The sequence below is a fragment of the Myotis nattereri genome (assembly GCF_964212035.1).
Source record: "Myotis nattereri genome assembly, chromosome: 21".
Lineage (NCBI taxonomy): Eukaryota > Metazoa > Chordata > Mammalia > Chiroptera > Vespertilionidae > Myotis > Myotis nattereri.
The window spans coordinates 660,279-687,305 of NC_138097.1; the positions used below are offsets into that span (position 1 = coordinate 660,279).

The 27,027-nt window shown below is 64.0% G+C and overlaps 2 protein-coding genes across 2 annotated transcripts; one reads left to right on the top strand and one right to left on the bottom strand.

The window, feature by feature from the left end:
* Positions 1-512: 512 nt before the first annotated feature.
* On the top strand, positions 513-13,579 carry CIB2 (calcium and integrin binding family member 2). Its single transcript, XM_081114896.1, has 6 exons — positions 513-637; positions 4,264-4,298; positions 6,363-6,474; positions 10,865-11,012; positions 11,671-11,866; positions 12,680-13,579. The coding sequence occupies exons 1-6, from the start codon at positions 587-589 to the stop codon at positions 12,699-12,701; spliced, it is 564 nt and encodes a 187-aa protein (XP_080971022.1). The 5' UTR covers positions 513-586; the 3' UTR covers positions 12,702-13,579.
* Positions 13,580-14,303: 724 nt separating this feature from the next.
* On the bottom strand, positions 14,304-21,153 carry SH2D7 (SH2 domain containing 7; the record flags this gene model as incomplete). Its single annotated transcript, XM_081114899.1, has 6 exons — positions 14,304-14,354; positions 16,609-17,196; positions 17,795-17,968; positions 18,810-18,975; positions 20,085-20,174; positions 20,978-21,153. The coding sequence occupies 6 exons, from the start codon at positions 21,151-21,153 to the stop codon at positions 14,304-14,306; spliced, it is 1,245 nt and encodes a 414-aa protein (XP_080971025.1).
* Positions 21,154-27,027: the final 5,874 nt, after the last annotated feature.

Genomic DNA, 27,027 nt, shown 5'->3' on the forward strand with positions numbered 1-27,027 from the left:
GGCGCCAGGTCCCTCATCTTGTCCCCCTGCACCCCTCGAAAGTGTGTACATCAGCCCCGCAGCCGCGTGTGCGCCCTGACCCCGCTCCCGCCCGGAAGTGCCGGGTTCGCCCCGCCCACTCCTGCGGGTGCCGTCGCCGGACCTGCCAGCAGCGCCCTCTTCCGGCGGTCGGCTCTCCAGCCGGAGCCCTCCTTCCGCCCCGACCGCAGGCCACGCCCCACCCTAAGGCCACGCCCCATATCGTGATCCGCCCCCGAGACCACGCCCCGAGTCAGACCCCGCCCCTCATTAGACTTCGTCTGTACTCAGACCACGCCCCAGACCGTGCCCTGCCCTGAGGCCACGCCCCTCTTCAGACCCCGCCCCGCTGTTTGACTTCGCCCGCCTCGACAGCAGGCCCCGCCCCTTCACTTGATTCCTCCGGTCACGCCCCGTTTCTAGGCCCCGCCCCTTGGTTCGGCCTGTCCTCCGGCCACGCCACGCCCCTCGGCCGGCCACGCCCCTCCAAGGCACTGCGCGGCGGGATGCGCCAGGAGCCGGGCGGCCGCGGGAGGAGGCGGCGCCCGGTGGCCGGTGGCCGCGCACCATGGGGAACAAGCAGACCATCTTCACCGAGGAGCAGCTGGACAACTACCAGGTGAGCCCGCGCCGCCCCCCTCGGCCCCCCGTCGCCGCCGATCCCCCCGACCCCGGTCCCACCCGGCCTCTGCCTTCGCCCCAGGCGTGACCTTGGCAGGGCCGCGACTCTCCGAAGGGGAGCCGAGCGGGGTCCTGCCAGGGTGCGGAGGCAGGGACAGCGGCCCCCGAGGGCGATGGGGTGTTGGGGTGTCTTCCTTATGACCTGGGGCTCTTCCTTCGGCCCAGTGTGGACATGATGGAGCGAGATGGCCAGGCAGGTACCAGCCTGCCATGGTCCCCTCCCCGGGCCCCTCTGCAGGCCTCTTAGACCTGTCAGGTCCCCTCCCTCGGCGGGCTGGGGGGTCCCCAGGGCCCTCCCTCCCATGCAAAACCTGTCTGAGCTGCAGATGCCCATGCCCTGGGGTGCCTCCCCCTCCCGGGGGCCTCCTCCCGGCGTCCCAGGCAGAGGACCTGACTGGGTTGTCACCTGCGTGCCCTGTGCTGTGGGGACACGCTGCCCGCCCTCCCCGTCAGGAATATGCATTTTGGTGTCGAAAATGGGGGTCCTCTGTCTGGGGCGGCCCTGGCCCCCTCCTCCCGGGAGCCCGAGTGTGTGAAGAACAGATCTCCCAGCTCCCTCCTAAGGCCCTGACGAGGAGTGGGGGACCCACATTCATGCAGCACCTGCTGTACCAGACCCTGTACTTGCTGAGCTTACCCCTCAGTGCCATGGATCACCGTCTGTCTGGTGGGTGGGTGGCTGGGCCCATTTCACAGACGGGTAAACAAAGGCCGAGGGGCCATTCGGGACCCTGCCTGGTGGGGCTCCCAGGGGATAGGACTCACTCTCTTCGTTGGGGGTGGGGGCTGCGTGCGCTCCTTCTGGATCAGGGGAGGGCACGAGTGGGAGTGGGAGACCAGTGGGGAAGGGGGCTGTCACTCTGGACGGCGCCGGAGCCGGCCCAGCGGGGGCCTGCAGGAGGCGTTCCGGGCGGAGGGCACAGCTCGGGTAAACGCTCAGACGTGGCACAGATGGGCACCCGTGAGCAGGTAGGCCATGCTGACGGGTGACGAGTAGCCCCGTGGGGGCGGGGAGCCCGGGTTCCCGGCTCAGACCGGCCTGGCGTTGGGTGACGCTTTGGAGCCAGTCCCTGCCTTGGGTTCTGCTCCTTCGCCAGAGCCTGGCTGGACCCCGCCGACCCGAGAAACCTGAGCCTCCCGTGTCCCTCCCTCTGACTCTCCGGCCGGCCACAGGCCAGACAGGGGGGGTCCGTGGGTGACCCCGAGTTCTAGCCGCCGCCTCCCCAAGTGGGGGACACTGTGAGGGGGTTTCCTGCCCCCCTCCCGGCCCCCCAGTGCCCGTGATCCCTCAGGTCCAGGTTTCTTCCCTGACCACTTCTCTGCCTCTCAGATCCTAGGCCCCTCACACGCTAGAGCGAGCATGTCAAACTCGCAGCCAGAGGGGCCGCATGCCTCATTTGTTTGGCCCATGTTAGCCTTTGAGTTTGACATGATCGCTCTAGACCAGGGGTGGGCAAACTTTTTGACTCGAGGGCCACAATGGGTTCTTAAACTGGACGGGAGGCCGGAACAAAAGCATGGATGGAGTGTTTGTGTGAACTAATATAAATTCAAAGTAAACATCATTACATAAAAGGGTACGGTCTTTTTTTTTTTAGTTTTATTCATTTCAAACGGGCCGGATCCGGCCCGCGGGCTGTAGTTTGCCCACGGCTGCTCTAGAACAGGGCTGGCCTCGCGGGCGTGGCTCAGTGGTTGAGCATCAACTGATGAACCAGGAGGTCACGATTCGATTCCTGGTCAAGGGCACAGGCCCAGGTGCGGGCTCCATCCCCAGTGGGGAGCGTGCGGGAGGCAGCCGATCCATGATTCTCTCTCATTGATGTTTCTCTCTCTCTCCCTTCCTCTCTGAGATCAATAATATATATATATATATATATATATATATATATATATATATATATATATACTTTTTTTTTTTTAAAGAAGACTTTATTTTTTTATTTTTTTTCTGGTGACTTTACTTATTTATATATATTTTTTCGTGTAAAGGAAGACTTTAAAGTCAATAAATAAATAAAGCAAGCTTGCTGGCTGCCTCCCCCAGACCCCAGGCTGCTCCTCTGGGGTTCCACCTCTGCTGGCCGCCACCACCTCCTCTGTGAAGAACAAGTCCTGTCACTCAGCCCCCCACCCCGGGATCCCTGCCCTGTGACCCCAGCAGGGCCCTGGACTGGCCTCCTGGTCTCATCAGGCTGAAGGGCTGCCCACTACTTCCTCGCCCGCCCTCCCAGCGGCCCCTCCAGCCTCCCACCCCTTCTGCCACAATCCCTTCTTTTCTCACCCACCCCTTTCTTCCTCCCCCTTCCCTCCCTCCTTCCTCTTTCTTTTGTCCTGCAGACCAAAGGGTCCCGGGTTCGATTCCAGTCAAGGGCACGGACCTTGGTGGCTGGCTCCTCCCCGGCCCGGGCCCTGGTCGGGGCTCGTGCAGGAGGCAACCCATGGATGTGTCTCTCTCACATCGATGTTTCTCTCTGTCTCTCCCTCTCTCTCTTCCACTCTCTCTAAAATGAATGGGAAAATATCCTCAGTGAAGATGAACAAAAAAAAAAGAAAGAAAATAGTGGATGCCCTTCCCTGTCCAGTTGCCACCAGTTCCGCCCTGTCACCTTCCCACTGTGACCCCGTGGATTCCTGTGGTTTCAGCCGCCCCGCAGACACCCAGCACCCACGGGCTCCCTGCTCCACCACAGACACCCAGCTGCCCCTCAGACACCCAGCTGCCCCGCAGACACCCAGCTGCCCCGCAGACACCCAGCTGCCCCACAGACACCCAGCTCCCCCGCAGACACCCAGCTCCCCCTCAGATACCCAGCTCCCCCGCAGACACCCAGCTCCCCCTCAGACACCCAGCTCCCCTGGGCTCCCCACTGCCCCGCAGACACCCAGCTCCCCTGGGCTCCCCGCTGCCCCGCAGACACCCAGCTGCCCCGCAGACACCCAGCTCCCCCAGGCTCCCCGCTCCCCCTCTGACACCCAGCTGCCCCGCAGACACCCAGCTCCCCCAGGCTCCCCGCTCCCCCAGGCTCCCCGCTGCCCCGCAGACACCCAGCTCCCCCAGGCACCCAGCTCCCCCGCAGACACCCAGCTCCCCCAGGCTCCCCGCTGCCCCGCAGACACCAGCTCCCCCAGGCTCCTGCTCAGGGGCTGCGCTGTGGGGTGGCCCCGTCTGTCCCCACTCCTGAGCTGTGTCCCAGCTGCTGCCCCTCCGATCCCACAGGGCGCCCCTCGGACCCGCGGCGCCCCCATCTGCCCCTCCGTGCTCCCCGCACAGCCCTTGTCCTGCACGCAGGCCCCCGGGTCAGGCCCAGGGCATCAGGAGGAGGTTTCCGGACCCGCTAGGCTGTGGACCCCGGGGTGCTCGGTGGTCTGACTGTCCTGGCCCCAGCGCTGACGGGGTCATTCCTGGTGGGGGAGGGGGTGGGGGTGGGGGAGGGGGTGGGGGAGGGGGTTGGGGTGGGGAAGGGGAGGGGTGGGGGTGGGGGAGGGGCAGGGGGTGGGGGAGGGGTGCTGAGGAAGGAGGAGCCAGGACTACACAATTGACCGGCTGTGTTTTCTCGACAGGACTGCACCTTCTTCAATAAGAAAGACATCCTCAAGTGAGTGTGGCTTCTGCTCACCCCTGGGAGCCGGGACCGAGCTGGGCAGGGCCTGGGGCGCCCCGTGCGGGCTGGTCGGTCGGTCGGTCGGTCGCACAGCCTGAGCCCTGAGCCGGGGAAGGGCCTGTCACTGTCGGGAGCCGAGTGCGGTGTGAACTCAAGAACCTCCCACCCCCGCCTGGCCAGTGTGGCTCAGTGGATAGAGCGTCGGCCTGCGGACTGTAGGGTCCCGGGTTCGACTGCGGTCAAGGGCACAGGCCCGGGTGGCGGGCTCGATCCCCCTTTCTGTGGGGGCGGGGAGGCTCGGCCTAGAACCGGAGAGATGAAGGGGCGGGAGCCTCAGAGCCCCAGGACCAGACGGCGAGCGGAGGCATCGAATGCCAGGAAACCCGGCCCGGCCTGCGGGATCGGGTGGCAGGAGGAGCTGCAGGGGCCCAGGATCACGTTCCCTGGGGGCGGGCAGGCCGGACGCGAGCCCAACGCGAGCCGGTACCGCGTCCCAGAGGCTGTGGTGGTCGGTCGGGCCCGACCGCTCTGCTCTGCTCTGCGCGGCCAGGCTGCTCTTCCTCCCTGTCCCCTGGGTGGGCGCGGGCACCCCTCGTCCACCTCCTCGGACGGCAGGGCAAAGGGCAAAGGGCAAAGGTCTTGGCATCGTCACTGGGGCTCGGCTCCGGCTTCCCAGCTCCGGGGCCTTGGGCGCGATCTGAGCCTCCGGTGCGTCTAAGGAACCGGGACCAGGCCCCGCCGGCGTGGCTCAGGGGTGGAGCGTCGGCCTGGGAACCCGGAGGTCAGGGTTCGATTCCGGTCAGGGCACAGGCCCGGGTTGTGGGCTCGATCCCCAGTGTGGGGCCTGCAGGAGGCAGCCGATCCGTGATGCTCTCTCATCATGGATGTTTCTCTCTCTCTCCCTTCCTCTCTGAGATCAGTAAAAATATATTTAAAAAATAAAATGGGGGCCATGATCGCACCCTCAGAGCACTGCTGAGAGGCAGGAACGCCACGGTGTGGAGTTTGATAAATGGGCCCAGACCCAGAGGCCTCAGACCTGCTCCCAGGGGCCACCCAGGGCTGCCACCCCCACCCCCTCCCTCCAAGCCCTCCCACCTCCCTCCGCCCCCTCCACCTCCTCCCGCCCCCTCCACCTCCTCCCGCCCCCTCCATCTCTTCCTGCCCCCTCCACCCCCTTCCGCCTCCCTCCACCTCCTCCAACTCCCTGTCACCTCCCTCCACCCCCATCCTCCTCCCTCCACCCCCTCCTACCTCCCTGCACCCCCCCCCTCCGCCCCACCCAGAAGGGTGTCTGAGCTGCCCAGGCAGCAGGGAGGAAAGGTGAGCTGTAGGTTTTCTTTGCAGCCTGGGGCCCAGCTCAGTGATACGGAGTCAGGCTCACAGATAACCATCATCCGACGTCTCCCCCACTCGCCTCTCCCCTCCCCAACACCCCCCCCCCCCCGCCCCCCGCGCGCTCCGGCCCCCGCCAGCTGGATCTGGTTGCTCCCTGGGCACAGCCCTTCCTCCCCCACTGACCCCGAGTGGGCAGCCCCCCATCAGCCACCTCTGTTCCTGTGGCGAGAGCCCAGCGCCCCCAGTCAGGCTGCGCCCCCTATCAGCCGGCACACACAGGCCCACCCGGCCAGCAGCCCCGGGGCCTTCGCCTGGCTGTGACTTTAGTGTCGCGTATTTTTTCCAATCTTTTCCTTTTTAAAACTTTATCTTTATTGTTGAAAGTATTACAGATGTCACACACACACCCCCTTTCGTTGTTAATCCTCACCTGAGGATATTTTCCCATTGATTCTTAGAGAGAGAGGAAGACACAGAGAGAAACATCGATGTGAGAGAGACCCACACGTGCCCTGCACGTGCCCTGATGTGCCCTTGACCGGAAATCGAACCCAGGACCCCTCGGTCCAAGGGCCAACCACTGAGCCACACCGGCCGGGCTGGAGGGATAGACTTTTAAAGCTTTTGAGTTTCTGCCGCTAAACCACCCAGGGCCGGCGCCCGGGCCTGGGGACTGGGTCACCCCGCTGCAGCGCCTCCTCTCCCCCCGACCCTCCGCAGGCTGCACGCGAGGTTCTACGAGCTGGCCCCCAACCTGGTCCCCATGGACTACCGGAAGAGCCCCATCGTCCACGTGCCCATGAGCCTGATCATCCAGATGCCCGAGCTCCGGGTAGGTGAGGGGCGGCCGCTGCCTCGGGCGGAGCAGGGGGAGCCTCGGGGGGCAGCAGGAAGGGGGGGGACGGGCGGGCGGGGCACAGGGACCCTGCCCCTCTGAGCGGGCTCCATGCGTCGCCTCTCTGTGCCTCGGTTTCCCTGCTGCCCTGTGAGCCAGCGAGCTGCGTGCGGGACTCCGGGAGGCTGCCATGATCACCCCCACCCCCACCCCCACCCCACTGCCCAGGCCTGCGGGGCTCGGTGATTCATGGCCCTTCCGTCTGCTTTTTCATTTTATTTTTATTTTATTTACTTTTGTTCTTCCTCATCTGAGGATATTTTCCCATTGATTCTTAGAGTGGAAGAGAGAGGGAAAGAGAGAGACACATCGATGTGAGAGAGACACGTCGATGGGTTGCCTCCTGCACGCGCCCGACCAGGGCCCGGGCCGGGGAGGAGCCTGCAACTGAGGCACATGCCCTTGACCGGAATCGAACCCGGGACCCTTCAGTCCGCAGGTGGAGGCTCTATCCACTGAGCCACACCAGCAGGGCTAAATATATTTAAATTGATTTCTGAGAGGAAGGGAGAGGGAGAGAGAGAAACATCCATGATAAGAGAGAATCACGGATCGGCTGCCTCCTGCACGCCCCCCACTGGGGATGGAGCCCGCAGCCCGGGCCTGTGCCCTGACCGGGAATCGAACGGTGACCTCCTGGTTCCTGGGTTGATGCTCAGCTACTGAGCCACGCCCGCCAGGCTCCATTCATTCTTTCTTTTTCTTTTTTTTTTTTTATCCTCACTGAAGGATATTTTTCCAATGATTTTTTTTAGAGAGAGTGGAAGCGAGCGGAAGAGCGAGAAACATCGATGTGAGAGAGACACATCAATTGGTTGTCTCCCAGACTCCCACAGCTGGGGATCAAACCCACAACCCAGGCTTGTGCCCTTGACCGGGAGTCGAACCTGCAACCCTTGGGTGCGCAGGCCGACGCTCTCACCACTGAGCCACTCCGGGAAGGGCGCCCTGTGCTCACCCGAATGCCACAGTGTGACGTGCGGTCAGGGCGAGCTCGGCCAGGAGCCGGCCTGGTGCACCGCCCATGCTCGAGCCACACACGCCTGTCACGGCCCAGCCGGGTGGGCGCTGGGGAGACCGAGGCCCTGGGTGCTGGGGAGACCGGGGACCTGGGTGATGGGGAGGCCGAGGCCCTGGGTGCTGGGGAGACCGGGGACCTGGGTGATGGGGAGACCGAGGCCCTGGGTGCTGGGGAGACCGGGGACCTGGGTGCTGGGGAGACCGAGGCCCTGGGTGCTGGGGAGACCGGGGACCTGGGTGATGGGGAGGCCGAGGCCCTGGGTGCTGGGGAGACCGGGGACCTGGGTGATGGGGAGACCGAGGCCCTGGGTGCTGGGGAGACCGGGGACCTGGGTGATGGGGAGACCGAGGCCCTGGGTGCTGGGGAGACCGGGGACCTGGGTGATGGGGAGGCCGAGGCCCTGGGTGCTGGGGAGACCGGGGACCTGGGTGATGGGGAGACCGAGGCCCTGGGTGCTGGGGAGACCGGGGACCTGGGTGATGGGGAGACCGAGGCCCTGGGTGCTGGGGAGACCGGGGCCCTGGGTGCTGGGGAGGCCGAGGCCCAGGGTGATGGGGAGACCGAGTCCCTGGGTGATGGGGAGACCGAGTCCCTGGGGGATGGGGAGACCGAGGCCCTGGGGGATGGGGAGACCGAGGCCCAGGGTGATGGGGAGACCGAGTCCCTGGGTGATGGGGAGACCGAGGCCCTGGGTGATGGGGAGACCGAGGCCCTGGGGGATGGGGAGACCGAGGCCCAGGGTGATGGGGAGACCGAGGCCCTGGGTGATGGGGAGACCGAGTCCCTGGGTGATGGGGAGACCGAGGCCCTGGGTGATGGGGAGACCGAGGCCCTGGGGGATGGGGAGACCGAGGCCCAGGGTGATGGGGAGACCGAGTCCCTGGGTGATGGGGAGACCGAGTCCCTGGGGGATGGGGAGACCGAGGCCCAGGGTGATGGGGAGACCGAGGCCCTGGGTGATGGGGAGACCGAGTCCCTGGGTGATGGGGAGACCGAGTCCCTGGGGGATGGGGAGGCCGAGGCCCTGGGTGATGGGGAGACCGGGGCCCTGGGGGATGGGGAGGCCGAGGCCCTGGGTGATGGGGAGACCGAGTCCCTGGGTGCTGGGGAGGCCGAGGCCCTGGGTGATGGGGAGACCGGGGCCCTGGGGGATGGGGAGACCGGGGCCCTGGGTGACGGGGAGACCGAGTCCCTGGGGGATGGGGAGGCCGAGGCCCTGGGTGATGGGGAGACCGGGGCCCTGGGGGATGGGGAGGACGAGGCCCTGGGTGCTGGGGAGACCGAGTCCCTGGGTGCTGGGGAGGCCGGGGCCCTGGGGGATGGGGAGACCGAGTCCCTGGGTGCTGGGGAGACCGAGGCCCTGGGTGCTGGGGAGGCCGAGGTCCTGGGTGACGGGGAGACCGGGGCCCTGGGTGATGGGGAGGCCGAGGCCCTGGGTGACGGGGAGACCGGGGCCCTGGGTGATGGGGAGACCGGGGCCCTGGGTGATGGGGAGGCCGAGGTCCTGGGTGACGGGGAGACCGGGGCCCTGGGTGATGGGGAGGCCGAGGTCCTGGGTGACGGGGAGACCGGGGCCCTGGGTGATGGGGAGGCCGAGGCCCTGGGTGATGGGGAGGCCGGGGCCCTGGGTGATGGGGAGGCCGGGGCCCTGGGTGATGGGGAGGCCGGGGCCCTGGGTGATGGGGAGGCCGGGGCCCTGGGTGATGGGGAGGCCGGGGCCCTGGGTGATGGGGAGGCCGGGGCCCTGGGTGATGGGGAGACCGAGGCCCTGGGTGATGGGGAGGCCGGGGCCCTGGGTGATGGGGAGACCGAGGCCCTGGGTGATGGGGAGGCCGGGGCCCTGGGTGATGGGGAGGCCGAGGCCCTGGGTGATGGGGAGGCCGAGGCCCTGGGGGATGGGGAGGCCGAGGCCCTGGGTGATGGGGAGACCGGGGCCCTGGGGGATGGGGAGGCCGGGGCCCTGGGTGATGGGGAGGCCGAGGCCCTGGGGGATGGGGAGACCGGGGCCCTGGGTGATGGGGAGGCCGAGGCCCTGGGGGATGGGGAGACCGAGGCCCTGGGTGCTGGGGAGGCCGAGGCCCTGGGGGATGGGGAGACCGGGGCCCTGGGTGATGGGGAGGCCGAAGCCCTGGGGGATGGGGAGACCGGGGCCCTGGGGGATGGGGAGACCGGGGCCCTGGGTGATGGGGAGGCCGGGGCCCTGGGTGATGGGGAGACCGAGGCCCTGGGTGATGGGGAGACCGGGGCCCTGGGTGATGGGGAGGCCGAGGCCCTGGGTGATGGGGAGGCCGAGGCCCTGGGTGATGGGGAGGCCGAGGCCCTGGGGGATGGGGAGGCCGGGGCCCTGGGTGATGGGGAGGCCGAGGCCCTGGGGGATGGGGAGGCCGAGGCCCTGGGGGATGGGGAGGCCGGGGCCCTGGGTGATGGGGAGACCGAGGCCCTGGGTGATGGGGAGACCGGGGCCCTGGGTGATGGGGAGACCGGGGCCCTGGGTGATGGGGAGGCCGAGGCCCTGGGGGATGGGGAGGCCGGGGCCCTGGGTGATGGGGAGACCGAGGCCCTGGGTGATGGGGAGGCCGAGGCCCTGGGTGATGGGGAGACCGGGGCCCTGGGTGATGGGGAGGCCGAGGCCCTGGGTGATGGGGAGGCCGAGGCCCTGGGTGATGGGGAGGCCGAGGCCCTGGGTGATGGGGAGGCCGAGGCCCTGGGTGATGGGGAGGCCGAGGCCCTGGGTGATGGGGAGGCCGAGGCCCTGGGTGATGGGGAGGCCGAGGCCCTGGGTGATGGGGAGGCCGGGGCCCTGGGGGATGGGGAGACCGAGACCCTGGGGGATGGGGAGACCGGGGCCCTGGGTGATGGGGAGGCCGGGGCCCTGGGGGATGGGGAGACCGAGGCCCTGGGTGCTGGGGAGGCCGAGGCCCTGGGGGATGGGGAGACCGGGGCCCTGGGTGATGGGGAGACCGAGGCCCTGGGTGCTGGGGAGGCCGAGGCCCTGGGGGATGGGGAGACCGGGGCCCTGGGTGATGGGGAGGCCGAGGCCCTGGGGGATGGGGAGACCGAGGCCCTGGGTGCTGGGGAGGCCGAGGCCCTGGGGGATGGGGAGACCGGGGCCCTGGGTGATGGGGAGGCCGAGGCCCTGGGTGATGGGGAGACCGAGGCCCTGGGTGATGGGGAGGCCGAGGCCCTGGGTGCTGGGGAGACTGAGGCCTGGGGGGGCTCAGCTACCCTCCAGGGTCCCGTGGGCTGTGAGCTGTGTGGCCTGGGGTCCTCCCGGGCGACCCCCCCTTTGACCGGGTGCCCCCCCAGGAGAACCCCTTCAAGGAGCGGATCGTGGAGTCCTTCTCGGAGGACGGCGAGGGCAACCTCACCTTCGACGACTTCGTGGACATGTTCTCCGTGCTCTGCGAGTCGGCGCCGCGCGACCTCAAGGCCAACTACGCCTTCAAGATCTACGGTAACGAGCCCGCGGGGTGGTGAGCTCCAGGGGGCCAGGCTGCAGGGGTGAGGCCGGCCCAGCCCTCCGTCCCGTCCCCACCGGCCACCAGGGGGCGCTGTGCACCGCCCAGCCCAGGACATGTCGTGCTGAGGGGTGCCTCGATGTGTCTCAGACCGGGTGGGTGGGACCCCGAGGCCCAGGGAGGGGCTGAGGCCCACGCACAGACCTGACCCCGGCCACCTTTTATTGTCATTGATTTCAGAGAGGAAGGGAGAGAGAGAGAGAGAGAGAGAGAGAGAGAGAAACATCCATGATGAGAGAGAATCACGGATCGGCTGCCCCCTGCACGCCCCACACTGGGGATCGAGCCCGCACCCCGGGCCCATGCCCTGACCGGGAATCGAACCCTGACCTCCTGGTTCCTAGGTCCACTCTCAACCACTGAGCCACACCGGCCGGGCTCAGGTGTGGCCGTTTGACGTGTCTCGGCCGCTGTGGGTGTCTGTGGGGCTGTGGGGGCCTCAGGGGGGTACAGAGCTGCCCGTGGGCGAGCCCCTTGCTCCCCCCACCCCCGCCTTGGGGACAGGGACCCGGGGTCCCCGGCGTGTTTGCGGAGAGGCCGGGGGAGGTGCTCGGGGTGGCCGGCCCTCGTCTGAGCACCCCCTCTCCCCCCCAGACTTCAACACGGACAACTTCATCTGCAAGGAGGACCTGGAGATGACACTGGCCCGGCTGACCAAGTCGGAGCTGGAGGAGGACGAGGTGGTGCTGGTGTGCGACAAGGTCATCGAGGAGGCCGACCTGGACGGCGACGGCAAGCTGGGCCTGTCCGACTTCGAGGACATGATCGCCAAGGCGCCCGACTTCCTCAGGTGCCCCCCGGGGTGGGGGGCTGGAGGGAGGGGGCGCGGGCTGCGCCTGGGGGACCTGCCTCCCAGGGCCCGGGGCCCAGGCCCTGCCACCCTCATCACCACGGCGGTGTCCGCGCCCAGCCGGTGTGGCTCGGTGGGTAGAGCGTCGGCCCGCGGCCCGAAGGGTCCCGGGTTCGATTCCGGTCAAGGGCACGTTACCTGGGTTGCGGGCTCGGTCCCCGGCCCTGGTCGGGGCGCGTGCGGGAGGCAGCCCAGCGATGTGTCTCTCTCACATGGATATTTCTCTCTCTCTCTGTCTCTCCCCCCTCCCTTCCACTCTCTCTAAAAATAAATAGAAAATTGTCCTTAGGTGAGGATGAACAGAACATTTTTAAAAAAATAAATAAAACCAGCTCATTTTAAGTGCACCTGGTAAGATAAGGAAGAATAAAGGAAAATTGAGGAAAAAAGCAAATAAATAGGAAACAGCAGAAGCAGATATAAAGGTGCATTGAATTGTAAGCCACAGTGAGGGCTAGCAGAAAATAAATAAAAAAAAATAAAATCAAGGAATTGGCTCAAAAACAACAGCGAAAACCCATGGTGCCCGCAGGCCCAGCGGCCGGGAGGCGGGAGCTCACCCCCAGCCTGGCGCCCTCAGTCTGTGCCTGGCCCCCCCTCCCCACAGGGCCAGCTCCCCCAGGAAGGATGGGGACCTGGGGCCTGTGGTGATGGGGTGGGTCCTGGACACGGCCAGCCCTCAGCCTCCCCCCCAGCCCAGGCCTCACCCCCAGCCCCGGCCTCACCCTCTCCCGCCCTTGTCTCTCTCTCCAGCACCTTCCACGTCCGGATCTGAGGACGCGGCCGAGCTCCGGGCCCTCCGCCTGCCACCGTCCACCTCTGCTGTCTGCACAGCTCTGACCTCCCAGGACCAGGACAGGAGCTGCGGCCTCGGGGGCTGACCCCCACCGACATGTCCTCGGCCCTTTCAGCAAAAAACCCTCCACGGGGAAGGGGCGGGAGGAGGGAAGGGGCGGGAGGGGCAGGGCTCCCCAGGCCCCTGTGGTCCGGCCCAGCCCCACGGCCGGCCCCTCACAGGCCCTCCCTCTGCCCCCCACCCCCCTGTGCCTGGTTCCCCGCCCCCTCCCCGTAGAAATGCCCCCCAGGGGCAGGCCGGGCACCTGAGCGGCGGGGACCAACCAGTCTGCGTGCTAGAAACACATGCCCGGGGTACCCCAGGCAAAGCGGGGAGAAGAGCATGAGATTTTTTTTTTTAATATATTTTTATTGATGTCAGAGAGGAAGGGAGAGGGACAGAGAGAGAGAGAAGCATCGATGATGAGAGAGAATCATGGACCGGCCGCCTCCCGCACGCCCCCCACTGGGGATGGAGCCCGCGACCCGGGCCTGTGCCCTGACCGGGAATCGAACCCTGACCTCCTGGTTCCTCGGTCCACGCTCAGCCACGGAGCCACGCCGGCCGGCCGGGCGAGGATGAAATTTCCACGAACTATGCAATCTTTCTCGAACCCCACGCTGGGCTGCCACCCGCCCCGCCCGCCCCATCTCGCCTCCCCACTCCCCCCCCCCCGCCCTTCCCCGGGTGGAGCCGTGGGAACCGTGGGCCCCAGGGCCCCGGCCGGGTGTCCGCCCTTCCCACCCGCATGGCGTCCGCACGGGCGTGCGCTGCCCACAGGTCTGTGAACTGAGAGTAAAAGGCTTTCCCGTCCCCGCACCGCCTGGTCTGTGTCTGCCGTCTGGTCAGCGTCCACGTCGCCCTCTCCTCACCCTCGATCCTCCCGCCGTGGGCCCCTCACCCCCAGGCTGGGCCCTGCCTTCCCCCTGAGCCGGGTTCGGCGCCCGGGTCTGCGGGAGGAGGGAGGGCGCACCCTCCCTCCGATCATCAGGGGAGCCCCACGCGGGGCGGATGCTCGGTGAGGATGGTGTCTGTTTCCCTCAGGTGACAGTGGTTGCCATGGACACGGACGGGGCTCATCGTGTGCCAGGCACCGGCTGGTGGCCGTGCTCAGTCCCGACAACTCCCATTTCTTTTTTTAAATATACTTTTTATTGATTTCAGAGAGGAAGGGAGGAGAGAGAGAAACATCGATGTGAGAGAGACCCATCGATGGGTTGCCTCCGGCACGCGCCCCGACCAGGGCCCGGGCCGGGGAGGAGCCTGCCACCGAGGTCCGTGCCCTTGACCGGAATCGAACCCGGGACCCTTTGGTCCACAGGCGACGCTCTACCCACTGAGCCACACCGGCCAGGGCTGGTCTCCTCTTCACGGGTGGGCAGCCCTGGGAGAGAGGACGTAGCTGCAGGCGGCTGGCAGGTGTGTCTCTGAGCCTGGCTCCCTCACAGGCCGGGGGCAGGGGGGTGGGGGAGGGCCGCCCGGGGGACCCTGGCCTGGCTCAGGGACGGGAGACCCAGGGCGGGGGCGGTCGGAGGCCTGGTCTCAGGGTCTGGGCTTCTTGTCCGCAAAGAAGAGCCGCCGGTACTTGTCGGGCTGCAAGGAGGGAGGAGATGCTGAGCCAGGGTCCGGGATGGGGAGGGCACACCCAGGGCCCCCCAAGGGTCACACGCAGCCTGGGCTGGGCTGGGGGCGGGGTCAGGCCCTTCCCCACGGGAGCTCCGCCAGCAGCCCTCAGTGCAGGGGGAGGGGGGGAGGGGGGTAGGATGGAGTAGGGGGCTGCAGGGTCGGCCTGGAATCTGTAATCGGTCTCGCTACATCTGGCACAGCAAAAAGCATAGTTTTTGCCAATCTGACCCCCAAAATAGGTAAAACTTTGATTCGTTCACACCAGATGGCTATTGTGTTGGCTGATCTTTTTTTAAAAATACATATTTTTATTGATTTTTAGAGAGGAAGGAGAGGGAGGGAGAGAACAACATCCATGATGAGAGAGAATCATGGACCGGCTGCCTCCTGCACGCCCCCCACTGGGGATCGAGCCCACAACCCGGGCCTGTGCCCTGACGGGGACTCAAACCCTGACTTCTGGGTTCGTAGGTTGAGGCTCAACCACCGAGCCACGCCGGCCGGGCAAGCTGTTGTCACTTTTCTTTTTCTTTTTTCCTTTGACAATCTAAGGGAAAAGAGGTCAGTGCCCCTGACCAAAAAGTCAGGTAGAGCATCTGTATATATAAAAGCCTAAGCTACCTGCTGACTGGCCAGTAGCTATGACACACAATGACCACCAGGGGGCAGACGCTCCCACCGGCAGCCATGATGTGCACTGACCACCAGGGGGCAGACGCTCCACACAGGAGCTGCCGAGCTGCAGTGACTTGGCAGCTGCGGTTCTCGGGTGACGAACCCAGAACCAGAGAGGAGGGAGCCCGATTCCGGGGTGCGTCACCCGAGAACCGCCCTCTCACAATCCGGGACCCCTCGGGGGATGTCGGAGAGCCGGTTTCAGCCCGATCCCCGCAGGCCAGGCCGAGGGACCCCACAGGTGCACGAATCCGTGCACCGGGCCTCCAGTGTTTTAAAAATTCCCATGGCACCCCAGTTGCAAATCGCTGCTCTACGTGCTGCCCCTGGGGACACCCCCTCCCGTAGCTGAGGGAACGCGGGTCCCGGGGAGGGTTGCTGAATGAGGATGCCCACCCGGCCGGCGTGGCTCAGTGGTTGAGCATTGACCTAGGAACCAGGAGGTCAGGGTTCGATTACCGGTCAGGGCACAGGCCCAGGTTGTGGGCTCGATCCCCAGTGTGGGGCGTGCAGGAGGCGGCCGATCCATGATGTTTCTCTCATCAATGTTTCTCTCTCTTTCTCCCTCTCCCTTCTTCTCTCTCTACAAATCAATAAAAGCCCTAACCGGTGTGGCTCAGTGGATAGAGCGTCGGCCTGTGGACTGAAGGGTCCCGGGTTCAATTCCGGTCAAGGGCACGTACCTTGGTTGCAGGCACATCCCCAGTGGGAGATGTGCAGGAGGCAGCTGATCGATGTTTCTCTCTCATCGATGTTTCTAACTCTCTGTCCCTCTCTCTTCCTCTCTGTAAAAAAATCAATAAAATATATTTTAAAAATAAAATAAAATAAAAATCAATAAAAAACATATTTTAAAAAAATAAAAGAATACAGGACGCCCAGGTACAGCTCAGATAAGCACTGAATAATGGCAGGATCTGGAACATACTTATCCTAAAAAAAAAAGGACTAGTTTCTCTGGAATTCCACGTAACCCGGCTTCCTGTCATCTTCCCTGCGTTGCCAGGGAAACCGCCTCGCCCAAAGTCACATGGCAGGGAGTGGCCGGCCTGGGACACGTCGGCCGGACACCCCTTCTCCACCGCTCAGGGGCTCTGGGACCCCCCGAGCGGCCCGGGGGTGGGGGGGACAGGGAGCCCCTGTTGGTCGGCTCCAGAGAAAGACCTCAGACCCTGGCCGGTGTGGCTAAGTGGGTAGAGCATCGGCCCGCGGACTGAAGGGTCCCGGGTTCGATTCCGGTCAAAAGGGCACATCCCTCTGTTGCAGGCTCCATCCCCGGCCCTTGTCGGGGTGCGTGCAGGAGGCAACCGATAGGTGTGTCTCTCTCAGGTGAACGTTTCTCTCTCTGTCTCTCTCTATTCCTTCCACTCTCTCTCTAAAAAGCCATGGGAAAATAGCCTGGGGTGAGGATTAACAAGGAAGGAAGGAGAGAGAGAGAGAGAGAGAGAGAGAGAGAGAGAGAGAGAGAGAGAAAGAGAGAAAGGCAGGGAGGGTCCCCTTCCCACCAGCTGCTCCCCGAGGGCACCCCGACCCCCACGGAGCCCACCTTGTGTGTCCGCCCGGCGTCCGAGCTCTTGGCCGCTGGGCTTTGCTCACAGGGGCTCCTGGCCTCGGGGGCCCCCGGGATCCTCTCGTGGCCCCAGTCCGTGGGCGCCCACAGCCTGCCGGGCGTGAGACCTGCCCCGGGACCCGGGGGCCTGGCGGGGCCGCCCCAGCAGCCTGGGACCTGCTCGTCGGCCCCCTCCTCCCCCAGGGAGCCCGCCGTCCTGATGGGCGTGTAGGTGTCGGGGGAGCTGGGCCGGGCCCGGGGGCTGGGCCGCGGGGACCCCTGGCTCCAGGGGGCAGCTGAGGGTCCCGGAGCCTCGGGCGGCAGGAGGCGGCCCCAGGGAGCCGGAGACGCCGCGGGGCTGGGAGCTGGGGTCCCCGGGGAGAGGGGCGGCCCCCGGCCAGCCGGCCTGTGCTGGCCTCCTCCGTCCCGGCCTCGCCTCTGGGCCCCCGCGTCTGGGGCGCAGGCCTGGCTGCCCGCGGGCGTCACTCTCCTCAGTTCCGCGTAGACCGTGTCGCGGGAGCCCCCATCCGACGGGTCCGGGAGCGAGGCTCTCCTCTCGGGCACGGGGGGCACCCGGCGGGGGGGCTGGGGAGCGAGGGACAGAGGACCCCGTAGAGGTCGCCCGCGGCTCCGAGGCCGGCGGGGAAACTGAGGCTCTGGGATGAGCCGAGCCCCCCTGCCCCACCCCACCCCACCGCACCCCACCCCGGCCTCAGGTTCCCCGACCTGCGCCCAGGGCTGGTTGCATGGGCTCGGGACCCAGCCAGCGGCCACATGGGACCCTGAGCACAGTCTTCAAAGTCGGGGTCACCTGGCTTCCCTCCCATCCAAGCTCATCCTGCCTCCAGGGTAGTCCCCTGCTCCCCCCAACACCCTGCACCCCCCACTCCCTGCTCTTCCCGCCCCCCCCCCCCCCCCCCCCGCCCAGCATCGTCCTCCATTCCTGCAGCAGCAGGTGGTGAGCTCCCCCGGTGTGTGGCCAGCGGGGGAGAGGGGGGGCCCCCAGGAAGGGTAGGTGACCCAAGGCTCAGAGAGATGACAGGCCGCAGAGGCAGCCACCACCCCAGCCCACGGCCCCTCCTCTGAGCCAGGCTCACCCCTCGCAGCCTGAGGGCCGGCCAGGGTGACCCCGCCTTCTCGGCCAGCAGCCCTGCACCCTCCCCACCCCGCGCCAGGGACCCACCTCCGGGCTCCGCTCCGCGTGGAGGAAGGGGTCCCGAGGCCTGGGCGGGGGGCGGGGGCTGCCGGCCTGGTCTGGGGCCCCCCAGGGGGCCGGTCCGGCAGGTGCGTCTCCCAGGCCCGGGGGGTCCCGGTGGAGGCCCAGGGTGATGGTGTCGTAGGGGTCCTCGTCCTGCGGCTGCGGGCGGGGGACACGGGGCAGGGGGTGTCGCACAGGGACTGCGGCCAGGGCCTGGGACATGACCCCCCACCCCCCAGGCCCCTGAGCGTGGGGAGGCGCTGCCTCAGGCTCCCCTCTGCAACTAGGGACCATGGGCCCTGGCCGGTGTGGCTCAGTGGACAGAGCATCAGCCCTCAGACTGAAGGGTCCCGGGTTCGATTCCGCTCAAGGGCACACGCCTGGGTTGCAGGCTCCATCCCGGGCCCTGGTCAGGGTGCATGTGGGAGGCAACCAATGGATGAGTCTCTCTCACATCGATGTTTCTCTCTCGGTCTCTCCCCTTCCCTCCCTCTCTCTCTAAAAATCAATGGGCCTGGCCGGGGTGGCTCAGTGGATAGAGCACCAGCCTGCGGACTGAGGGGTCCCGGGTTCGATTCTGGTCAAGGGCACAGGCCCGGGTTGCGGGCTCCATCCCCAGTGGGGGGGCGTGCAGGAGGCGGCCGATCCGTGATTCTCTCTCATCACGGATGTTTCTCTCTCTCCCTCTCCCTGCCTCTCTGACATCAATAAAAATCTATTTTTTTAAAAAAAAACATGAAGGACAGACATTAGACCAACTCTTTCATTAAAAAAAAATTAAATAAAGATAAACTTTAAAAAAAATCAATGGAAATATCCTCAGGTGAGGATTAATAAAAAATAACCACGTTCGTAGGGCCCGTGGGCGCGGGCGGAGAGCCCCCACCGGCAGGAAAAAGGAGGAAAAGGCGTGTGTGCGGCCGGGAGAGGTGGGGGGCACCCCAGGCCTGGGCAACACCCCCTCCCCCGCACCCTCACCCCCGGGACGAGGGGCGCCTACCCGGGCACAGGCCGCGGCCAGGGTCTCCCCGAAGGGCTCAAAGGGCGCCTCCTGGTGGTGGTGCAGCAGCGCGGCCAGGCTGCGGTGGCTGTGCCTGTCCCCCGAGACCAGGTAGCGCCGGTTGGGGAGCTGGGAGATGACAAAGTGCCGGCACCGGTCGCTGCCCCTGCAACAGGACAGGCGGCTGACACCCCCTCGGGCCGCGGGCCTGGGGCGGGCGGTGTGTCCCATGTGGGTGGGTGTCCAGGGTCGGGAGCCAGGGTCCCGGGAGGCACAAAGCCTGCCCCGGGGGGTCAGGGGGCGCAGGGACACGGGGCAGGAGGGAGGCACACAGTGGGTGCAGCGTTTAAAGGGTGACACATGGCCGGCCGGTGTGGCTCAGTGGATAGAGCGTCGGCCTGCGGACTGGAGGGTCCCGGGTTCGATTCCGGCCAAGGGCATGTACCTTGGTTGCGGGCACATCCCCAGTAGGGGGTGTGCAGGAGGCAGCTGATCGATGTTTCTCTCTCATCGATGGTTTTATCTCTCTCTCCCTTCCTCTCTGACATCAATAAATATATATATATATATTTTTTAATATATTTTATTGATTTTTTACAGAGAAGAAGGGAGAGGGATAGAGAGTTAGAAACATCGACGAGAGAGATCGATCAGCTGCCTCCTGCACGCCCCCTACTGGGGATGTGCCCGCAACCAAGGCACATGCCCTTGACCGGAATCGAACCCGGGACCCTTCAGTCCGCAGGCCGACGCTCTATCCACTGAGCCACACCGGTTCGGCTATAAAAATATATTTTTTTAAAAAAGAAAAGAAAAAGGGGAGAACTTGCTGTTCTTCCTTCTATCCTGGGCTCAGAGCTCCCCTCGAACCTCCCGCCGCCCTCCAGGAGGAGTTCCCCCTGCCCCCACCCCCCCCTTCCCGGCGTGTCCGCATTTTGAAAAACCCTAACGTAACTCTGGTGCCGTGTCACCTGGGGAAATGTTTTGATCTTTGCCACCAGAGTCAAGCAAAGACGTATATTTCTGATATTTGTTTTATATATTCAAATGCCAGTTAACCAAGAAAAATCAACCAAAAAAATGAGTTCGCGTGTCACCTCTGACACGCGTGTCAGAGGTTCGCCATCACTGCTATGGGGCCAGGGAGCGAGGGATGGGGGACCCCCAAGCCTGCGCTCACCTGCAAGGCTGGGTTATGGAGCCCGAGCCTGGGTCCCCCCACAAGCCCCCCCAAGCGCCACCCCCCCACACACACACACAGGCTTCCTCTCTTACCTGTAGGACAGGATGTAGCCGGTGGTCCGGTCACTGAGGCGGACGAGGAAGGAGCCGAGAGCTTGGTCCCCGAGCCGCTGCTCTGCCTGCCTGGGCGGGGGGCACGCCGTGAGCTGGGAGGCCCCGGCCGGCCCCCCGGGGGCACAGACCTCCGTCCGAGCCCGTGCAACCCGGGCCTGTGCCCTGACCGGGAACCGATCGGGCGGGAGGCAGCTGATCCGTGATTCGTGGGTCAGGGGTCAACGCTCAACCCCCGAGCCATGCCGGCTGGACTTGGCCCTTGTTTCTGGGGTGTCTGGACCCCCAGGTTTGCCTGGGACAGTCACTGCTGAAAACAGCAGTCGCCTCGTCACTAACAACGCGCTCGGCCTAAATGAGGAGTGTGACAGGCCCCCAGATGTTTAAAAAAACAAAACACCCAACAACACATATTTTTATTGATGTCAGAGAGGAAGGGAGAGGGAGAGGGAGAGAGAGAAACATCCATGATGAGAGAGAATCGTGGGTCGGCTGCCTCCCGCACGCCCCCCACTGGGGATGGAGCCCGCAACCCGGGCCTGTGCCCCGACCGGGAGCCAAACCCTGACCTCCTGGTTCCTAGTCAGACGCTTTAACCACTGGGCCACACCAGCCTGGCTCATCAAGTCCTTTAGAGCCATCCTGCCCCTGCTGCCTGTCCGGGACCCAGTCTGTGTGCAGAGTGGGAGCTGGTGCCCCAGGGAACGGGGTGCCCCCGAGTCTGCTCGCCTGCCCACAGCTTCCCGGGGTCCCTGCCCAGCCCAGGGAGAAAGTGGAACCCAGGTTTGTCCTAAAGGCCCCAGGCCCTCCCTTCCTCCCCAAAGGGCTGTGGGCCAGGCTGGGGCATGTGGACGGGGGGACGGGGGGTACCTTACTTGCGGGTGATGAATCCGTGGAACCAGGGGGGCAGGGCTCCGTCCTGCAGGACGAGGGGGGCCTGCGTCTCCATGAACCACCTCAGGGCCAGCTCCTGCAGCTCGGCCGCGGCCTGGCTGTCCCCTGGCCCCGCGGGCACCCGGCCCCCGCCCAGCGGCTCCAGGCTGCCCTGCATGCTGGCCGAGCTCTGAGGTGGGAGCAGAGGCCAGGAGCCCCTATATCTGCGGGCACCCCAGCTCATTTGCCTGAGTCCCCGAGGCTGCGCCGCCCCAACCGCCAGCCGCACACAGGGGCCCATTGTCACCTCTGGGCGGGTGGCTGGCTCCCCTTGGCTGGCTGGAGACGCTGGGGGAGGGTCACCCCTGCACCCAGAGAGGGAGGGGAGGGATCCCCGATGGCCCGCTGGCTTTGCCCTCTTTCCCCATTTCTCTCAGCTCAAGACCAGCCCTGAGTGAAGTCCACAGCACGGCCGCTGCGCACGAAGCAGGGGGTTTAAATTCTATGCGTGGCCCGGCCAGCGTGGCTCAGGGGCTGAGCGCCGACCTAGGAACCAGGAGGCCGGGGTTCGATTCCCGGTCGGGGCACAGGCCCGGGTTGCGGGCTCGACCCCCAGTGTGGGGCGTGCAGGAGGCGGCCGATCCATGATTCTCTCTCATCATGGATTCTTCTCTCTCTCTCTCTCTCTCTCTCTCTCTCTCTCTCTCTCTCTCTCGATCTCCCTCCCTCTCTGAAATCAATAAAAATATATTTAAAAAAATAAGATAAAGACCAGCCCGGAATGAAGCCGCAGCACGGCTGCCATTAGCAAAGCAGTGGGTTTAAACTCCACGTCTGCTGTCCTCATAGAGGCCGCCTGTACTTTGCTACAGTTGTGGGCTGATTAATTCCACTTTCTGCTCACCATGTAGCGTCTAGACCGGCGGTTCTCAACCTGTGGGTCGCGACCCCTTTGGGGGCCGAACGGCCCTTTCACAGGGGTCGCCTAAGACCATCGGAAAACACATCTATCATTACATATTGTTTCTGTGATTGATCACTATGCTTTCATTATGTTCATTTTGTAGCAATGAAATTGGGGGTCACCACAGCATGAGGAGCTGTATTAACGGGTCGTGGCGTTAGGAAGGTTGAGAACCACTGGTCTAGACTCTAGGGTCGTTATGGGGACCACCTGTGACAGCACAATGTTTAAGAACGAGGGAGCAGGTCCGGCCGGGGTGGCTCAGTGGTTGAGCGTCGGCCTAGGAACCAGGAGGTCAGGGTTCGATTCCCGGTCAGGGCACAGGCCCGGGTTGCGGGCTCCATCCCCAGTGTGGGGCGTGCAGGAGGCAGCCGGTCCATGATGCTCTCTCCTCAATGATGTCTCTCTCTCTCTCTCTCTCTCTCTCTCTCTCTCCCCCCCTCTCTCCTCCCGCCCTCCTGACTACTCTCTCTAAAAATCAATGGAAAAATAAAATAAAAATAGAAAAGCGATTCTGAGACGTTCTGGGCGAGCCGAGCGGGGCTGCGGCCAACCTGAGTCCGGGAAATATTCAAATGCAAAGAAATGCTTCGCCAGCATCGTTTTCCATGACGCTCCCTTCCCTCCTCCCTCTGAGGCCCAGGAGCCGGGGCATTTGCATTCAAAGACAAAGACTTTGTGTCCCAGAGCGGTGCAGCCTGGGGCAGGGGTGACGATTGGGATGCCTAAGTCAGGCCAGGAGAGGGGTCCATGTTTACCCTCAGAAGACGTGGGGGAGCGGGGGGGGGGGGGGGGGGGCGAGGCCCTGGCACCTGGGGTCCCAGAGCAGCTCTGCCCGCCTCCACCCTGGGTGCCCTCAGGGGTAGACAAGGGACATAGGAGGTTTCCGGCTCTGCAGTCGGTAAGTGGGCTTAGACCGTGGGCAAACTATAGCCGGGCCGGATCCGTTTGAAATGAATAAAACTAAAAAAAAAAAAGACCGTACCCTTTTATGTAATGATGTTTACTTTGAATTTATATTAGTTCACACAAACACTCCATCCATGCTTTTGTTCCGGCCTCCGGTCCAGTTTAAGAACCCATTGTGGCCCTCGAGTCAAAAAGTTTGCCCACCCCTGGCTTAGAATCATCCTAATTGCTGGCTTCGTGACCTTAAGTGAGGCAGTAACCTCACTGTGTCTGTTTCATTTGTGGAAACGGAGGGGGGCCCTGCCGGCCGGTGTGGCTCAGTGGTTGAGTGTCAACCTAAGAACCAGGAGGTCACAGTTTGATTCCCAGTCAGGGCACAGGCCCGGGTTGCAGGCTCAATCCCCAATAGGGGGCGTGCAGGAGGCAGCTAATCAATGATTCTCTCTCATCATCTTTTTTTCTTTTTTTAATATATTTTTATTGATTTTTTTACAAAGAGGAAGGGAGGAGGATAGTTAGAAACATCGATGAGAAACATCGATCAGCTGCCTCCTGCACACTCCCCACTGGGGATCAAGCCCACAACCAAGGTACATACCCTTGACCGGAATCGAACCCGGGACCCTTCTGTCCAGGGCCCGATGCTCTATCCACTGAGCCAAACTGGTCAGGGCTCTCTCATCATCTTTGTTCTTCTTTAAAAATGTATTTTTATTGATTTTAGAGAAGAAGGGAGAGGGAGAGATAGAAACATCAATGATGAGAGAGAATCATGGATCTGCTGCCTCCCGCACGCCCCACACTGGAGCCTGCAACCCGGGCATGTGCCCTTGACCGGGAACCGAACCCGGGACCCTGCAGTCTGCAGGCTGTCACTCTAACCACTGAGTCAAACCAGCCAAGCTCATCATCTTTATTTTAAAATATATTTTTTATTGATGTCAGAGAGGAAGGGAGAGGGAAAGAGAGAGAGAGAAACATCCATGATGAGAGAGAATCATGGATCGGCTGCCTTCTGCACGCCCCCCACTGGGGATCAAGCCTGTAACCCAGCCTGTGCCCTCACCGGGAATCGAACCCTGATCTCCTGGTTCATAGGCCGATGCTCAACCACTGAGCCACACCAGCCAGGCCTCTCTCATCATAGATGTTTCTCTCTCTCTCTCTCCCTCTCCCCACCTCTCTGAAATCAATCTATATACATGAAAGCCTAAGCAACTGTTACGACCAGTCGACTGGTCACCGTGATGATGCACTGACCACCAGGGGGCAGACGCTCAATGTAGGAGCTGCCCCTGGTGGTCAGTGCGCTCCCACGGCCAACCTCCCACAGTCCCTCCCCCCAGCTGGCCAGCCGGCCCTGATCCGGACTGAGTGAGATGGCCCCCGATCCGCCCCAGTCGCTGGCCAGGCCAAGGGACCCCACCCCTGCACAAATTCGTGCACCAGGCCTCTAGTAAAAATATATTAAAAAACAGAGCAAGAGAAAGGACCCTCCCCCCTCCCTCCCCCCCCCCCACCCCGTAGGCTTTGGGGGTTGGGGAGCCGATCCACGCGGGACTGTGGCTGGGAGTCACCGAGCACGTGCCATACACTCAGCCCAGCTCCACGTCAGCCCGGGGCTGGGAAGTCCCCAGAATTCTCAGTTTCCATCCGTCTTCTGGAAACTTCCTCGTCCTGGGCCGTCCTCCCTCAAGGTCATGCTCCTCCCGTAGGACCAAGAGGTGGTCACGGATCCTCCCAAAGGTGCTCTCTCCTGGGGGAGCTGCGTCTGGCCCACCCTCGCGGGAGGAACCCCGGGAAAGGTCACCCAGAAAGACGCTCACAGGCCCTGTCTTCAGCCATTTCTTGTTGTTGTCTTTTTTAGTATATTTTTTTTTATTGATTTCAGAGAGGAAGAAAGAGGGAGAGAGTGAGAGACACATCAATGATGAGAGAGAATCATGGATCGGCTGCCTCCTGCACGCCCCCCACTGGGGACCGAGTCCGCAACCTGGGCGTGTGCCCTTGACCGGAATCGAACCCGGGACCCTTCAGTCCGCAGGCTGACGCTCTACCCATTGAGCCAAACCGGCTAGGGCTTGTTTTGTTTTTAATATATGTATTTTTTTGATTTCAGAGAGGAAGGGAGAGGGAGAGAGAGATAGAAATATCAATGAGGAGAGGGAATCATGGACCGGCTGCCTCCTGCACGCCCCACACCGGCTCCCAAATCTAAAACGAGAAAAGCACAAGATCGAAATGAATAAATGAGTAACTGTCTACACCATGGAACACCCCACCTGCTTCATTTCGTCTTCATAAAACTTCCATCAGCCCGGCCGGTGTGGCTCAATAGCTGGGCATCGGCCTAGGAACCAGGGGGTCAGGGTTCCATTCCCGGTCAGGGCACACACCCAGGTTGCGGTCTGGATCCCCAGTGGGGGGAGGTATCTATCTCTGCCTCCCTCTCCCCTCCTCGCTGAAACCATTAAAAATACATTTAAAAATAAATTAAAAAAAAAATAAAAGTTCCATCCTATCTGAACACGGTCTGGAGGTCAGGGCAGCTGAACGCACAAGAACCCCGCAGCGTGCAGAGAAACTGCCTGCCAACCCTCCACCCCTTGGCGCCCGGGGGGCACCCAGGCCCCTGCCTGTCCCAGCCCTGGTCCCCCGGACCCAGGGGCACCCAGACCCCTGCCTGTCCCAGCCCTGGTCCCCCAGACCCAAGGGCACCCAGACCCCTGCCTGTCCCAGCCCTGGTCCCCCAGCCCCCCAGCCCCAGGGGCACCCGGGCCCCTGCCTGTCCCAGCCCTGGTCCCTGGTCCCCCAGTCCCCTGGCCCCAGGGGCACCCAGACCCCTGCCTGTCCCAGCCTGGTCCCTGGTCCCCCCGGCCCCAGGGGCACCCAGACCCCTGCCTGTCCCAGCCCTGGTCCCCGGGCCCCCCGGCCCCAGGGGCACCCAGACCCCTGCCTGTCCCAGCCCTGGTCCCCCCGTCCCCCGGCCCCAGGGGCACCCAGACCCCTGCCTGTCCCAGCCCTGGTCCCCCAGTCCCCCGGCCCCAGGGGCACCCAGACCCCTGCCTGTCCCAGCCCTGGTCCCCGGGCCCCCCGCCAGGGGCTGGGAGCCTGGTCAGCACCTCCGATGCCTGACCTCTAGGAAAAAGAACCCCAAGGCGTGTTGATTTGCCTGCCACTTTGGTAGGGAAATGAGGCCTCCTGGGAGCTGGCTCCGTGCCTCCCCGGCAAGAGGGCCCCCTGGTGGGCTCCTCTCTGAAGCTTCGCCACCTGCTTAGGCTGAGGGCCTCTCTTTAAAAAAAAACACACAGAACTATTTTTTATTTATGTCAGACAGGAAGGGAGAGGGAGAGAGAGGGACATCAATGATGAGAGAGAATCATGCATCGGCCGCCTCCTGCACGCCTCCTACTGGGGATCGAGCCTACAACCCTGGCATGTGCCCCGACCGGGAATCGAACCGGGACCCCCTGGTTCATAGGTGGACGCTCCACCACCGAGCCTCGCCTGCCGGCGGCTGAGAGCTTCTTGGAGCGGGAGCCAGGCGCCCAGCCCTTGTCTGAGTTTCGGTGTCGCCAACAGCAGGCAGAGGCAGGGGGCAGGCCTGGGGCCGTGTGTGTGTTGGGTGAATTGACGACCAGACTGAGGCCTTACGGGATCAGGGGCTGTGCCAGATGCCTTGTGCGTATGGTCCCCTCTGCGCCCCTCACCACACTCCCGGAGGGAAAGGCTACCATCGTGCCATTCTCCAGGTGAAGAGACTGCGGCCGGGGAGGCCCGGGGGTCACACAGCCCCTCCCTTGTTGTGGGGACCCCCCGCCCCCCGCTGGCCTCCAGAGCCCAGTCGATCCCCCTCACACCCACCCCCCCATGAGGGCAGGAAGTGCGAAAAGCAAGTCCGCAGCCAAATTTCCCCTTTTCAGCAAACGCAGCCACTTCCTCCTGGGCTGGCCATTTCCTTCTGGTCACTGGGTTTTCTGGAGGCCGAGGGGGCAGGGGCTCACGTGGGCATGCAGGACGCCCGCACGGGGCACAGGACGCTGGCATTTCACCTGAGAGACCTTCCCTCCCCCGGAAGGCCCCCACTCTCCATCTGCTCGGGGAGGCGAGGCAGGTGGTGGTTGGAGAAGCTCTGCTCTCGCTCAGGTCGTCAGCGCTCACTTTAAAAAAGCAAACACG

Coding starts and splice junctions, on each gene's coding strand:
- CIB2 (XM_081114896.1), top strand. CDS start 587: ATGGGGAACAAGCAGACCATCTTCACCGAGGAGCAGCTGGACAACTAC. Junction 4,299..6,362: donor AATAAGAAAGACATCCTCAA/GTGAGTGTGGCT, acceptor GACCCTCCGCAG/GCTGCACGCGAGGTTCTACG. Junction 11,013..11,670: donor CTACGCCTTCAAGATCTACG/GTAACGAGCCCG, acceptor TCTCCCCCCCAG/ACTTCAACACGGACAACTTC.